Source organism: Pseudopipra pipra, chromosome 22 (assembly GCF_036250125.1).
Source record: "Pseudopipra pipra isolate bDixPip1 chromosome 22, bDixPip1.hap1, whole genome shotgun sequence".
Classification (NCBI taxonomy): domain Eukaryota; kingdom Metazoa; phylum Chordata; class Aves; order Passeriformes; family Pipridae; genus Pseudopipra; species Pseudopipra pipra.
In genome coordinates, this window is record NC_087570.1 from 7,865,809 (window position 1) to 7,877,472 (window position 11,664).

At 48.6% G+C, this 11,664-nt stretch overlaps 1 protein-coding gene across 2 annotated transcripts; it reads right to left on the bottom strand.

Moving 5' to 3' along the window:
• Window positions 1-543: 543 nt before the first annotated feature.
• Window positions 544-11,628, bottom strand: EMC1 (ER membrane protein complex subunit 1). 2 transcript variants are annotated; one of them, XM_064678890.1, is made up of 24 exons: window positions 11,472-11,628; window positions 11,242-11,366; window positions 10,955-11,020; window positions 10,742-10,835; window positions 9,999-10,127; window positions 9,738-9,864; window positions 9,236-9,385; window positions 8,762-8,929; window positions 8,357-8,428; window positions 7,857-7,916; window positions 7,494-7,616; window positions 7,184-7,280; window positions 6,412-6,528; window positions 6,067-6,075; window positions 5,405-5,604; window positions 5,010-5,159; window positions 4,499-4,660; window positions 4,110-4,229; window positions 3,752-3,889; window positions 3,134-3,307; window positions 2,771-2,981; window positions 2,183-2,267; window positions 1,527-1,656; window positions 544-1,183 (listed from the first exon to the last, which is right to left on the bottom strand). In XM_064678890.1, exons 1-24 carry the CDS (start codon window positions 11,582-11,584, stop codon window positions 1,004-1,006), a joined length of 3,000 nt encoding a protein of 999 aa, XP_064534960.1. In that variant the 5' UTR covers window positions 11,585-11,628; the 3' UTR covers window positions 544-1,003. The 2 variants fall into 2 exon arrangements, with proteins under 2 accessions (XP_064534960.1, XP_064534961.1); XM_064678891.1 differs by lacking the exon at window positions 6,067-6,075.
• Window positions 11,629-11,664: the final 36 nt, after the last annotated feature.

Sequence of the window (11,664 nt, forward strand, 5' to 3'; positions counted from 1 at the left end):
CCACTTACACGGCAAAAAGAACCCCACTTAAATAGCCATAAAACCCAGTTAAATAGACCCAAACCCCACTAAAATAGCCCCACAAAAAACACCTAAATAGTTCCCCAACCCACTTAAGTAGCCCAAAAACTCCCACTTAAATGGCCCCAAACCCACTTCAGTATCCCCAAAACTGCATTCCCAGCCCAAGGGCAGCCCCTGCTCCGCAGCCCCTGGATTTCCTGAGGCTCTGCAGCTGCACAGGGGCCAGATGGGACACAGCCTCTCACAGGGGAACAACTCTGCCAATCTTGATTATAACACTTTAAACCCACGGAGTTGAGCCGTGATCAGAGGGAAACACGGTGAGGTTCCTCACACTGGACCACAACACCTTCATCTCATGTTGTACAGAAATCCAGGAAAATGTAAAACACATGTGAAGGAGCTGCTGTTACCATCATAATAAATAAAGAACATGGAGAGATTTTACATTCCAATTCCTCCCACAGCTCTGCAATGGCATCAGTGACTCCATGAGGCTGTTTCCCACCAACACCCACCCAATTTCTAAACATTTTATTTAAATAACCCAAGGTCTCCTCCTTGCACCAGGAGCTCACACATTTCCAGTCCAGCTCTCAAAGTACTGCTGCCAACACCCCTCGCCCCTCCCCTCTGCCATATGTGGGGCACAGTTGGCGCTGAGGAAGAGCCAGGGATGAAGAGGACACGTGTCCTTAGTATTCTCTTCACCAACATCAGGGAGGCAATGTGATTTTAGGGCTTTATGGGAGGTTTGGGACGTTCTTTTTCAGTCAGGGCAGACGATGTCTCTTCCATTTCTCCTCAGGACACAGGTGGGCTGTGTTTTGTTACACCAGCAGCTTTTCCTCACAAATATCTTCCAGCAAGATGGAATATTGATGTTTGCATCCATCAGGTGAGCTGGGATCCCAAGAGAGCCCAGCAGTGGATCCCCAGACAGTCCCACCCCAGCTGCCTTCTCCAGGCCCACCTTCCCTCAGCGCCAGGCCCGGTTGAGCAGCTTCACCTGGGCCAGTCTCTTGGTGATCATGGTGGCAAAGACCAGCCCAAAGAGGACACTGCTGATCAACACGTAGTCATAGTCGTCCTTCAGGACATCAAACTGCTTCGAGGGGTACACGCGGGTCTGGAAGATGTCCAGGCCATAGACAACAACCTGCAGGGGGGACAGGAGGAGCTGGTGACACAGCTTTGAGCATAAAAAGTCAAAAATTATTCACTAGGGGTTATAGTTCTAAATAGCCCCAAAACCCCACTTAAATAGCAAAAAAACCCAGTTGCACAGTCAAAAAAAAAAAAAGCACTTATACAGCAAAAAGACTCACTTAAATAGCCCCAAAAAATCGTGTTCCAGATTAAAAGAAGGAATGTTTAAGCTGTGAGCAGCCACATTATTGGAATTACAGAGCTCCCAGCCACAGGCTGTGGTATCGTGCCTGTGGATCAGGATTTCCTCCCAAATTCCACGGATCCGCACTGGGTCTGCACCCTGCACTCACCAGACAGGTGGACTCGAGGCCGGAGGGGGCTGTGTAAATCCCCCTCATGCGGGATATGGTCTGGTTGTAGTTGATGAACCTCTCGGCATGGATCTGCACGTCAGGGGAGTATGGGATCAAGTTCTCCTCCCTGAAAGGCAGTTAAAGCCCAATGACATCCCAATAAAACAGCACACTGTCATCAGCGTTTCCTACTCTGATTATCTCAAGCTGATCTGAAACAGCAAATTTGGAAGCTTTTCCCTGCGCAGATTCATTTTTGCAGCAGGATGAAACTCAAACCTATCAGCTGGGTCAGGCTAAACTGCAGCTGCCTCCTTCCAGGCTTCTAATGTTTTAAAAATAAGTGTAATTCTAAAAAATCTAGTTACTCTGACTGCTCTTTTCTAAGACTGTAGACAACAGGCTGATTTACTAATGACTGACCTGCTGCATTACAAACACATCCCATCATCACAGACTGGGAACAGAACTACAGAATCATTTTGTTTGGAAAAGACATCTAAAATCATCGACTTGAAGAAACCTTCCTTCATTCCATGCAAAAACTGCCCTGACTCCATTCAGGACAGGTTGTTCCACTTCACACTTCTGTTTTTCAAAATCCATCCCGCCTCACAGCTGCCCAGCAAGAGGGCTTATCACACCTTCCTTACCTGCTCTGTTCCGTCGGGATCTCTGGGCGCCGAGGATCCAGAAGAGCCTTTGGAAGCGACAGGATAGCCCCAGAGGGAAGCCCAACTGTGCATTAAAAGAAAAGCATCTTAAAAATCACAGAATCACAGAATTGTTGGTGTTGGAAGGGACCTCTGGAGATCCCCCAGTCCAACCCCACTGCCAAGGCAGGGTCACCTCGAGCAGGCAACACAGGAACGTGTTCAGGTGGGTTTGGAATGTCTCCAGACAGGGAGACTCCACACGCTCCCTGGGCAGCTGTTCCAGTGCTCTGCCACCCACAGCATAAAGTTCTTCCTCATGTTGAGATGAAACTTCACGTGTTTTAGTTTATGGCCATCACTCCTCATGCTGTCACTGGGCACCATTGGAAAGAGTCTGGCACCCTTCTCTGACGCCCCATGGCCATTTCTGACAGCATTTTCCAACATTAACACTCTCTTGGGTGCTTATCCTTGCACTTGCAGGAGTCCAGGACAACCCACAGGCCTGATTCTTTGGCAGCAAACTGCATTCTGCTTGGATTTCAGTGCTACTTGAAACCCACCGAGCACAGAGCAGGCACTTACTGAGCAAGTGGCGGCTGGTGATGCCCCGCTCGGTGATTGTGGCCTCCATGGCACTGATGGCAGAAGGGAAGATGTAGGATTGCTGGAGAACCTGGGGCAGGATGGGGCGGTCCAGGGAGCTGAAGGCTGTGGCGTTGTACTGCTCTGTCCCCTCGTAGAGCTCCAGCACAGTGAACTCATTCCTACGGGCCTTCGTGTTCCAGTACTGGTACTGGAACGAGGAGATGTTTAGGAATATGAGGCAAGCAATAATACAGAAGGAGCAGGAGATCACAGAGAATGCAGAAGGCTTTTTGACCATACGGGTTCAGGAACTGCCCCAACCTCCCAAATGTAAGGAACTAGACGAGACTAAACCCTTACCACCACCCAGTTCTCTGAGTGAACCATGTGGACGGGTCCCTTGGCTTTCTTCTGCACTGAGGAGTGGATGATCCTGCCTGTGACCCCATCAATCAGGTAGATCCCGATGAACGTGCGCTCGTGGTGTGTGTCTGTGCTCTCCGTCACCACAGCGAGCAGGTTTGGGTTCAGGGACTACAGAAAAACAAAAGACAATGGAGATCCAGCCCCACTTTAGTGCAACAGATACCTCGTTCCTGCATTTCATCTGGCACTGGGCAGGTTTGGGTTCAGGGACTAGAAAAAAAGAAAAGAGATCCCCTTTTAGTGCCACGAGCTCCTCGTTTCTGCATTTCATCTGGCACTGAGCTTATCATAAGCAAATTATCTCATTAGCTCAAGTCACCCAAACAAATCAAGCAGTTATTTTTCCAATATCAGATGTTTGACTGACTTAATTGCTGCATGAAAATGTGTTAGAGTAGAAATCTCCACCAAAATTTGCATCTTCTGCAGAGGGTTATGGGAAAAACTGGCACCACAAGGCAGCTAATCTCAAAGTAGTGCCCAGGAATGATACTGAGATGTTCCCATGGGATAATGCATCCACAGAAAGTCAACCCAAAGCTGGAACAGCACCTTGTAGAGGACGCTGCGGTCGCCCATCACACGGCCCTGGGAGTGCACGTGCTCGTTGGACCTCTTCCCTTTGACAGCCACAATCCTCTGCACCTCCGGGGGGATCACCACCTCCCAGCTCTCCTCTGTGGTCAGGTCCTGCAAGGAAAAAGCAGCTAGGAGGTTTGATCCTGTCCTCAACAAAACACCACCTCCATCAACAAGATGCAGCTTTCTCTGCTTTTGCATTTTAAAAGTTTCTTCGGCACATGATGAGGCTGAATGTTCCTGGTCTAAGCAAAACTCCACAAATCAGACAAAGAAATCTACCGTTATCCGGGAAAGTGGCATCACTTGGACTGCAATGAGTCTTCCCTACCTTTTTCAGCCTGAATCCAGAAAGTTTTCCCTGCTCAGCATCAACTAGATAAAAATAGATAGAATGGGCTATTTCTTCTAACTGGCGAAGGACATTTTTAGTGGCCGGGAAAGCTGTAACCTGGAAAAGAAGGATTGAAACACAGGTTAAAAACCAACTGACACAGAAAGAAAAAAAACAAACAAAAAACCCTCAAAACAACAACAAAACAAATGAACTAGAAAGATTATTTCAAACATGTTTATCAGGATAAGGTCTGTCTTACCAGAATAACTTCATAGTTTAGTGTGAAATGAGACCCAATGGCATTTGTTTTCATCTTGCTCCAAAAGGGAGGGGGATAATTAACCAGAACACGAAGAAAACTGCATCCAGGCAAAGCAATTTACCTTGTACTCATCATCAATTAGAAGCAGGACTTTGGCATAGTCTTGATCCATAATTGGCAGAAGCAGAGTCTGGAGAATTGGACGTTTCAGAACAGGGGGAGCTACTTGGCTTCTCTTCCCAAAGATGGGGTTAAAGACATACAGAAAGCTCATTTTGGTTTCCTAAAAGACAAATAAAAGGCAAAATCTTTTCTAAGGGAGAAAAAAGAGGTGTTTTTCTAACTATTGCTTGCTAGTGTTGGACTATTCATAGCCAGGGTTCAGCTATTCCACCCTGAAAATATTCTGTGTGGACACAAATATTCTCTATCCCACATGTGTCTTATAAAAACTATGACTACTCTTAAGTTTTTCAGGCCTGTGTGTCTTCTTCCCTACAGGTCTCTCTCTCCTTCCATACCCACATCAGTGATAGTCAGATTATACCCAAAAATATGGTCTTTCCTGCTCTTTACAAAGACACATTTCCAGACTAAGCCAGCTCAGGGGAGGGCCAGGGAAGGGGCCTCACCTTGTCCTTCACAAGCAGAGTGCACTGTGGAGGGTGTGGGAAATGGGCTGTTGTCCTTTGCACCATCAGCTTGAAGGAGGAGCCTGGTCTCACATTCCTGAGGTATTGCTTCCACAGGATGGTGCCAGAACTGCTTTCAATGCCAAAGAGCTGATCACAGAGACACAGGAAAGCCAAAGTTTAGGAAAACACACTTCTCACATTCAAACACTGCATCTTCCTTTGTCATATCCCAAAGAAAGAAGAGTCTTAGTCCCTCTTTAAAGGTATCACAAAACATCCTGTGCATCCTCTCATGACATTCTGTCCAAACCTGGCTAAAAACAGGGCTGGAAATTCAGAGCTGAGACTCTTTGCTACAGTCTAGAAAGAGATTCCTCCCCTGACTTCCTCACCTTTCCTGAGGCAGTGACCATCACCATCATTTTCTGGAGGTTGAATTCATCCCTGGCCAAATTGTCAATGTTAATCTCATTTTTAATCTGGCTTCGGGGTTTCCTGGCATCGTAGAACATCTTCCAGAGGTGAGCAGTCCAGGCTTGCAGCAAGATGAGCTGGGAGGACAGTCTCTTCAGAAACATCCCCAGCAAACCGTCTGCAAATGACACCAACAGTGACAAGAACAGGGAAAACACGTCCCACCCCATGACTGAAATTATGATGTCGGCCAGTACAAGAAATGCTGCCATGCACCAACCTTTGCCTCCCACTCTGGAATAACAGTTATAGTTATCATTTAATGACAGACTCTGGCACTCACAAACCTTTGCCTGCTTCACACTCATTCCAAAATATGTCTGTATCAACTGAAAGCAAACCTTCATGCAGAGTATTTTGTATTCTTTCTCACTCTGCCCACCCACCTCCAAGGTCTGCATCTCCCTCTGCACTCAATAAGTAAAATACTTCATTCTGCCTGATGAGGGTTTATATTTAGTTCCTTGAAATAAACACCAGACCAACTCTGTTTCAGCCCTGAGGAGAGCAAGCAGAGGAGACCAGTGGCACCAGGAAGCACTAGGCAGGAGCAGAGCACACTGCATGCAGGCTGGGTTACCTTGAATGGCTGCCTCCAGGATAGCAAGGAAAGACAAAACAAAGCAAAAAAAAAGACTATTGGAAACAAATCTTCCAGAAAGAGTCAAAGGAAACATTTAGGAGAGATGGCCAAAATCCCTCCTACCGCTGCTGACTGGTTTTTCAACGTAACAGTATAATATACTCATGTCATCTGCATTTGACATTGGACTTCAAAAGTTTAGACAGAAAAGGGTTTATTTCTGCTCATTTTAATTGCCATCAATAGAGATCTGAATTCATCTCTCAGCTCAGAGTACATAGAAATAAATACATTTATTCAGGAAGAAAAACAAACTCACAAAGGCCTTTCTGTTAAACTCACCTGCTTTTTTTCCAAATTCCCCCTCCAGCTCAGCCTGTGCCCCTGTCAGAGGTAGATCCACCATCTCCAGGCTTACCACCTCTGCTAGTGACTCCTCTCTACTCCACACAACTTTTCCTGGAAAGAAATTAGTAGAATATTGGAAAAATGAACTTAATACTTGGGAATAGGACTATGTTCCAGTGGACCCTTCAAACGCAAATCCCTTCTTACGAAATGTAAAACAGTGTATATCTATCTAATATAACTAAATGAACTATTTCATAAAAGACAAATACTTTATGCAACTGGAGCCACTTCCGAGAAGAAAACCACAGGATCAATAAAAGTAATGTGGTGTTTTAAAAGGGAGTCATTAAGTCTGTTTAAAATAAGAGATTCAACAGTGTGAACTCCTGGATTCCTTTAAAACCTCAGAAAATTTGTGTCACTGATATGGACTTTTAACCCTTTCTGCAAATTAATATTTTTGCCATGAGGATCTTTTCTGCAAAACTTTGAGGAATCTCTACACCTGGACTTAGATTTTCATCCTACAAAAAGTTTTGAAATCTGCAGAAAGCCCCTGAAACTCAAAGGCTCTGCCTACACAAAGAACACGGCCGAACTCTTCGCTCAGGTGTAAGAGTCTCCTGTGTCTTCTATGGGACTCAGAAAAGTTATATTAATTTTGCCGGTGTCCAAGGAAAGTAATGATAAAATAGAATCCTTTAGGACTTGGAATTTTCTTCTGGCCACTGTTACAGGTGGAGGAAGCTGTTTGTGCAATTACCTGGTTGCTGGAGGAAAATGAGCATGTGGTCTTCTGTTTGCACCAAGGCTCGATAGCCCACGGAGTCATCCTTCTTCAGGAAAACTTGGATGTATAGCTGGGAAAAGAAGAGCAAGGAAAACAGGTTTATGATCACACCATCTAAGAGAAAAGAGAACTCAGGTGAAACAAGAGCAACAGTGGGATAGTGTAAACCCCAAAATGCTCTTTCCCATTGCCTGAAGGGTTCTCCCCATCCTGCCAAATCAGGGAAGGGAGGGCACTGCAGGTCTGAGCAACCATAGGACTGAAATAACCCCTCCCTCCTCACCTGCTGTGGTTTGGCACCTCCTTTCTCCAGGCTAAAGGTAATCGTGGTATCCAACAGCCTTTGTCCAGTTTCAACCAGGTAGAGATTTATATTGTAGGTTTGGTTGGAGCACGTTAAGGAATCCTGGAACAGCAGGCAGAAATCAGAAGTTGCACACATACCACACCAAAATCTGCACCAGGATTCCACATTCAGCAAGGACTGTGGCTTCAAAACATTTTTAGGTTCTATATAGGAACAGCTGCAAAACAGTAGCTTCTAAAAAGCTGGTGTAACACCTTTGTCATTCTGTTCCTTCACACAAAGGAAAAAAAGGGACTAACAAGAACTCCCACTGCTCCTGGGAACAAGAGCACCTCATACCTGCCTCCAGGCTTCCTCCAGAGTACTTCCAGCATGAAGGCCATCAGTACTTCCAGGTTTCTGAAATGAGAATGAGAAGAGATGTAAAATGGCTGCAGACACCAGTCAGACTATAAAAAATTAGGTTTTTGAGTGCCTGACAAGTCTCAGTTTGACTGTGAAATCAGGCAGGAAACAGTTCTGCTCTATTATATACTATCTTTTATTAACCTACGTTTGATGTCCCCAAGAACTGAAATTCTCTATGGATCAGTAAATCTAATTCCAAGGTCACGTGCCCACCTTACATAATGCTGAAACAGGACACCACGTTCCACTGAGCCAGACCCAGCCTGAGCTGGACACAATCAAGCCTTAATTGCATTACCACCGAAGCTCATCAAACCCTCCTCTTCCCCAAGGGACTCCCCATCCCTGAGCCTGTGAAACACTCTTGGAACCCACTCCCAGAGCACATCCCTAGAGCTGTGCTGGTTCCAGAGAACAGGAACTGTGTTTACCAGTTCACTCCTGCATGTCAGGACAGCAGCCACTGTCTTCTCCCCGGTGGTTGCAAAACTCACCAGAGCTGCCTGGAAAGAAAAAAATAGCAGGAAATCACTAAAAACAAAACCCCAAGAAAACCCCAAAACCCACCAAAAACTGCTTGTGAAGTAAATAAAGCCAAAGTGGAATTAAAAACAAATAATCTTTCACAGCCAAATTTTGAATTTTATATTGTTTCCCCCAATAAAAAAAAAAAGTAAGACTATTTCTCATAAACATGGGAACAGTTGATCTGCCACAGGTTTTTGAAATATTATGCCCAGTTACTGAGATTTTCAAAACCTGCCAGCTGGCCTAAGAGTTCTGAAGGATTTTAAGCTGCAGTTGGCCCTCTGGCTGGGTACATTTGTGCTGGGTACCTGCTGGAAGTCCCGGAGGTGGCTGAGCAGCCCGTGCTTGTACTGCAGCAGGGAGAAGTGGCTGGGAGAGAGCTGCAGGAAGAACTGGGTCCGGGAAGCACTGGTGACACTGGGTTGAGTGGCCAAGATCCTGGCCTGGAAGTCATCTGTAAACTCCAGCTCCAGGGACTGCAAGGGAGACAAGCACACATTACTGAGACCAACACCTTCCTCCTCTCAGCAGCAATGCAGCCACATGGAGAGATTCCCTGCGTCAGGATTAACAAAGCAGGAGCAGGGAGGCTGAGGCTCCCATTGGAGCAAAGCTTTGAAGACATCAATCCAGAAGGAATGATTAGACAGACATAAGCTTTCTCACCCTTCCCTCAATTTATGAATCATGACCCGCCAAACCTCTTAAGTCATTCCACAGTTCACTCACAGGCTGGGTGAGGCACCAAACCAGCTGGGCAAGGAATAACATACAATTCTCACCTGCAGGGGAATCTGCTTCATCTCATGCTCTGTCTCCAGAGAGCAGACGTGGAGCGAGTGCGTGTCCGTGTCCACACACACCAGCACAGCCTCCCCCACCACACCACAGGTGTGCTCCAGGCTCTGCAGCCACGGGGCTGCCACTCTCACCTGCACAACCACAGACATCAAGGTGTCAGCACAGTCAAATCTTCAAGGCACCAATATGGACACAGCCAAGAATTCAAGTCAGAATTATTTTTCCCCAGGACTGGGAGACACTATCTGTCAGCCTGAGGTTTATGAGATAACCTTGACTAACAGGTGCCACTCTAATTCGGTTTGGCTTTCAGGACATTCAGCCATGAAATCCATGTTCTGGCCTGCAGGCAGTGCCTCAGTGGAAGGAAAGTTTATCTGCACCACAACCATCGAATCCTCTACCTACCACAGCACAGCCCGTGGATCGGAAGCACATTTGTTAACACCAAACCCAGCATTTGAATCCACAGTTGAGCACTACCTGTTTTGTAATTTCTCCATCCTCTGCACTGAATGTCAAGATGTTCAGGTGGCTCTGGGAAACGATTCCAAGCACATGGATCACTCCAGTCCCATGGGAATACAGCAACTGGTACTGAGTGCTCTCACTGCGAGAGAGGCAGCAACCATGAAGCATCACCTTCTCACACTGCTCTTTTCAGAGGTTTTCAGAAGCACAAGGCAGAAGCAGCACCCTTCCCTCTGCCAGGAGCTCCCACCACTCCTTCAAACGTGTTCCCACCTTTCTGGCAAGTGTTCCACCCACTTCTGGTGCCCGTTGGACAGGTAGTGCAGAGACAGGGCCGCCTTCTTCAGCACTGCCACATATTTCACTGTATCCTGGAGCCCCACCAGAGCAGCTGCCTGGAAACTGAGCAAAGCCAACCAACAAGAAATTAGGGAATTCCTATTTTACCCTCTAGGAGGGTCTGGAGCAGCAGAAGCGGCTGAGGGAGCTGGGGGGGCTCAGTCTGGAGAAAAGGAGGCTCAAGGGGGATCTTCTGGCTCTGCAACTCCCTGACAGGAGGGGGGAGCTGGGGGGGTGTCGGGCTCTGCTCCCAGGGAACAAGGGACAGGAGGAGAGGGAACAGCCTCCAGCTGTGCCAGGGGAGGGTCAGGTCAGACAGCAGGAGGAATTTCTCCATGGTGGTCAGACCTTGGAAAGGGCTGCTCAGGGAGGTGGTGGAGTCTCCACCCCTGGAAGTGTCCAAGGAAGGACTGGCCGTGGCACTGAGTGCTCTGGGCTGGGGACAAGGTGGGCATCAGGCACAGGGGGGATCCATGCGCTGGGAGGGCTTTTCCAACCTCAGTGATCCTGGTGCAAGGTCAGGCATTCATAAAGAATTCACCCAAAACTTATTCTTGAAACTTTACCTTTAACTAATCTTCCTCTACAGTGCAAGTCTAGAGAAGGTCCATAACCCCTTCCTTCCTTCCCAGCCCAGCAATACAAGGAGAGAAGCCAGTGCAGCCAGGAAATCCTACCTGCCAGTGTCCAGGGACGTCTCCCAGTTCAGTCCCCCGATGTTGGTCTCCCAGGAGCGCAGGATTCGCCCTCCGTTGGACACACTGACGGCATCTGCCCGGGGAAACACAGAGCAACAAAGCCACGAGCTGTGCAGCTCCAGCCTGTACTCTCACACGCGGCTGAGCTCCCACAGTCCCGGAGCAATCCCAGCCCCGGCACATGCCCCTTACCCTGCCCATGGATCAGCATCGTATCGATCGTCCCTTCCGCGGTTCCCTTGTCCACGTGGCGCCACACTGGGGAGACACAGCCCAGCGAGAACAAGATTAGCCCCCCCAAAGGCATTTCTTCCTATTATTTTTAAGCTCATACAGAGCACAGTCTGCCTGCCCTAAGCCACAGCTCTGACCCGTCGGCTGCCCCTTCCCAGCCTGACAAGGCACAGTCGGCAGCGTTCACCTTTCAGGAGTAAAACCCAGCACGATTTGATCGTCAGCCCCGAATCGGCCGCACTCACGGATTTCGCCGCTCCGGGAGTTCAGGGCGGCCACCACGTTCTCCTCGGTGGCCACGACGAGCTTCTTCGAGCCCTGCGAGGCCTCCAAGGAGGCGAATTTGAGCTTCCCCACGTACTGCTGCCTCCTAGAGAGGGAAGGGAGCGGCACTGACACGGGACTCGGGCCAGGAGGGGCGCGGGGCCTGCCCGCGGGAAGGGGGACGCGGCGCGGCGGGACCCCTGGCGCTCACCAGTCGAACTTGCCCACTTGGTCCTCGTAGACGGCGGCGGCCAAAGGCAGGAGGAGCGGCAGGAGCAGTCCCAAGAAGAGCAGCCCCGCCAGCAGCCCCGGCCCCGCCGCCATCACAGCGGCCCCGGCGCCCGGGGGGCCTCGGAGCGCCGCGGGGCCGCCCGCGCCGCCGCCTGCGCGGGGAAAGGGCGGCG

Excerpts from the sequence above, each read along its gene's own strand:
- EMC1 (XM_064678890.1), bottom strand. The coding sequence starts at position 11,584 with ATGGCGGCGGGGCCGGGGCTGCTGGCGGGGCTGCTCTTCTTGGGACTG. Across the intron at positions 10,836-10,954 it reads GATGCTGATCCATGGGCAGG|ATGCCGTCAGTGTGTCCAAC; the intron begins GTAAGGGGCATG and ends TTCCCCGGGCAG. Across the intron at positions 1,184-1,526 it reads GCCTCGAGTCCACCTGTCTG|GTTGTTGTCTATGGCCTGGA; the intron begins GTGAGTGCAGGG and ends TCCCCCCTGCAG.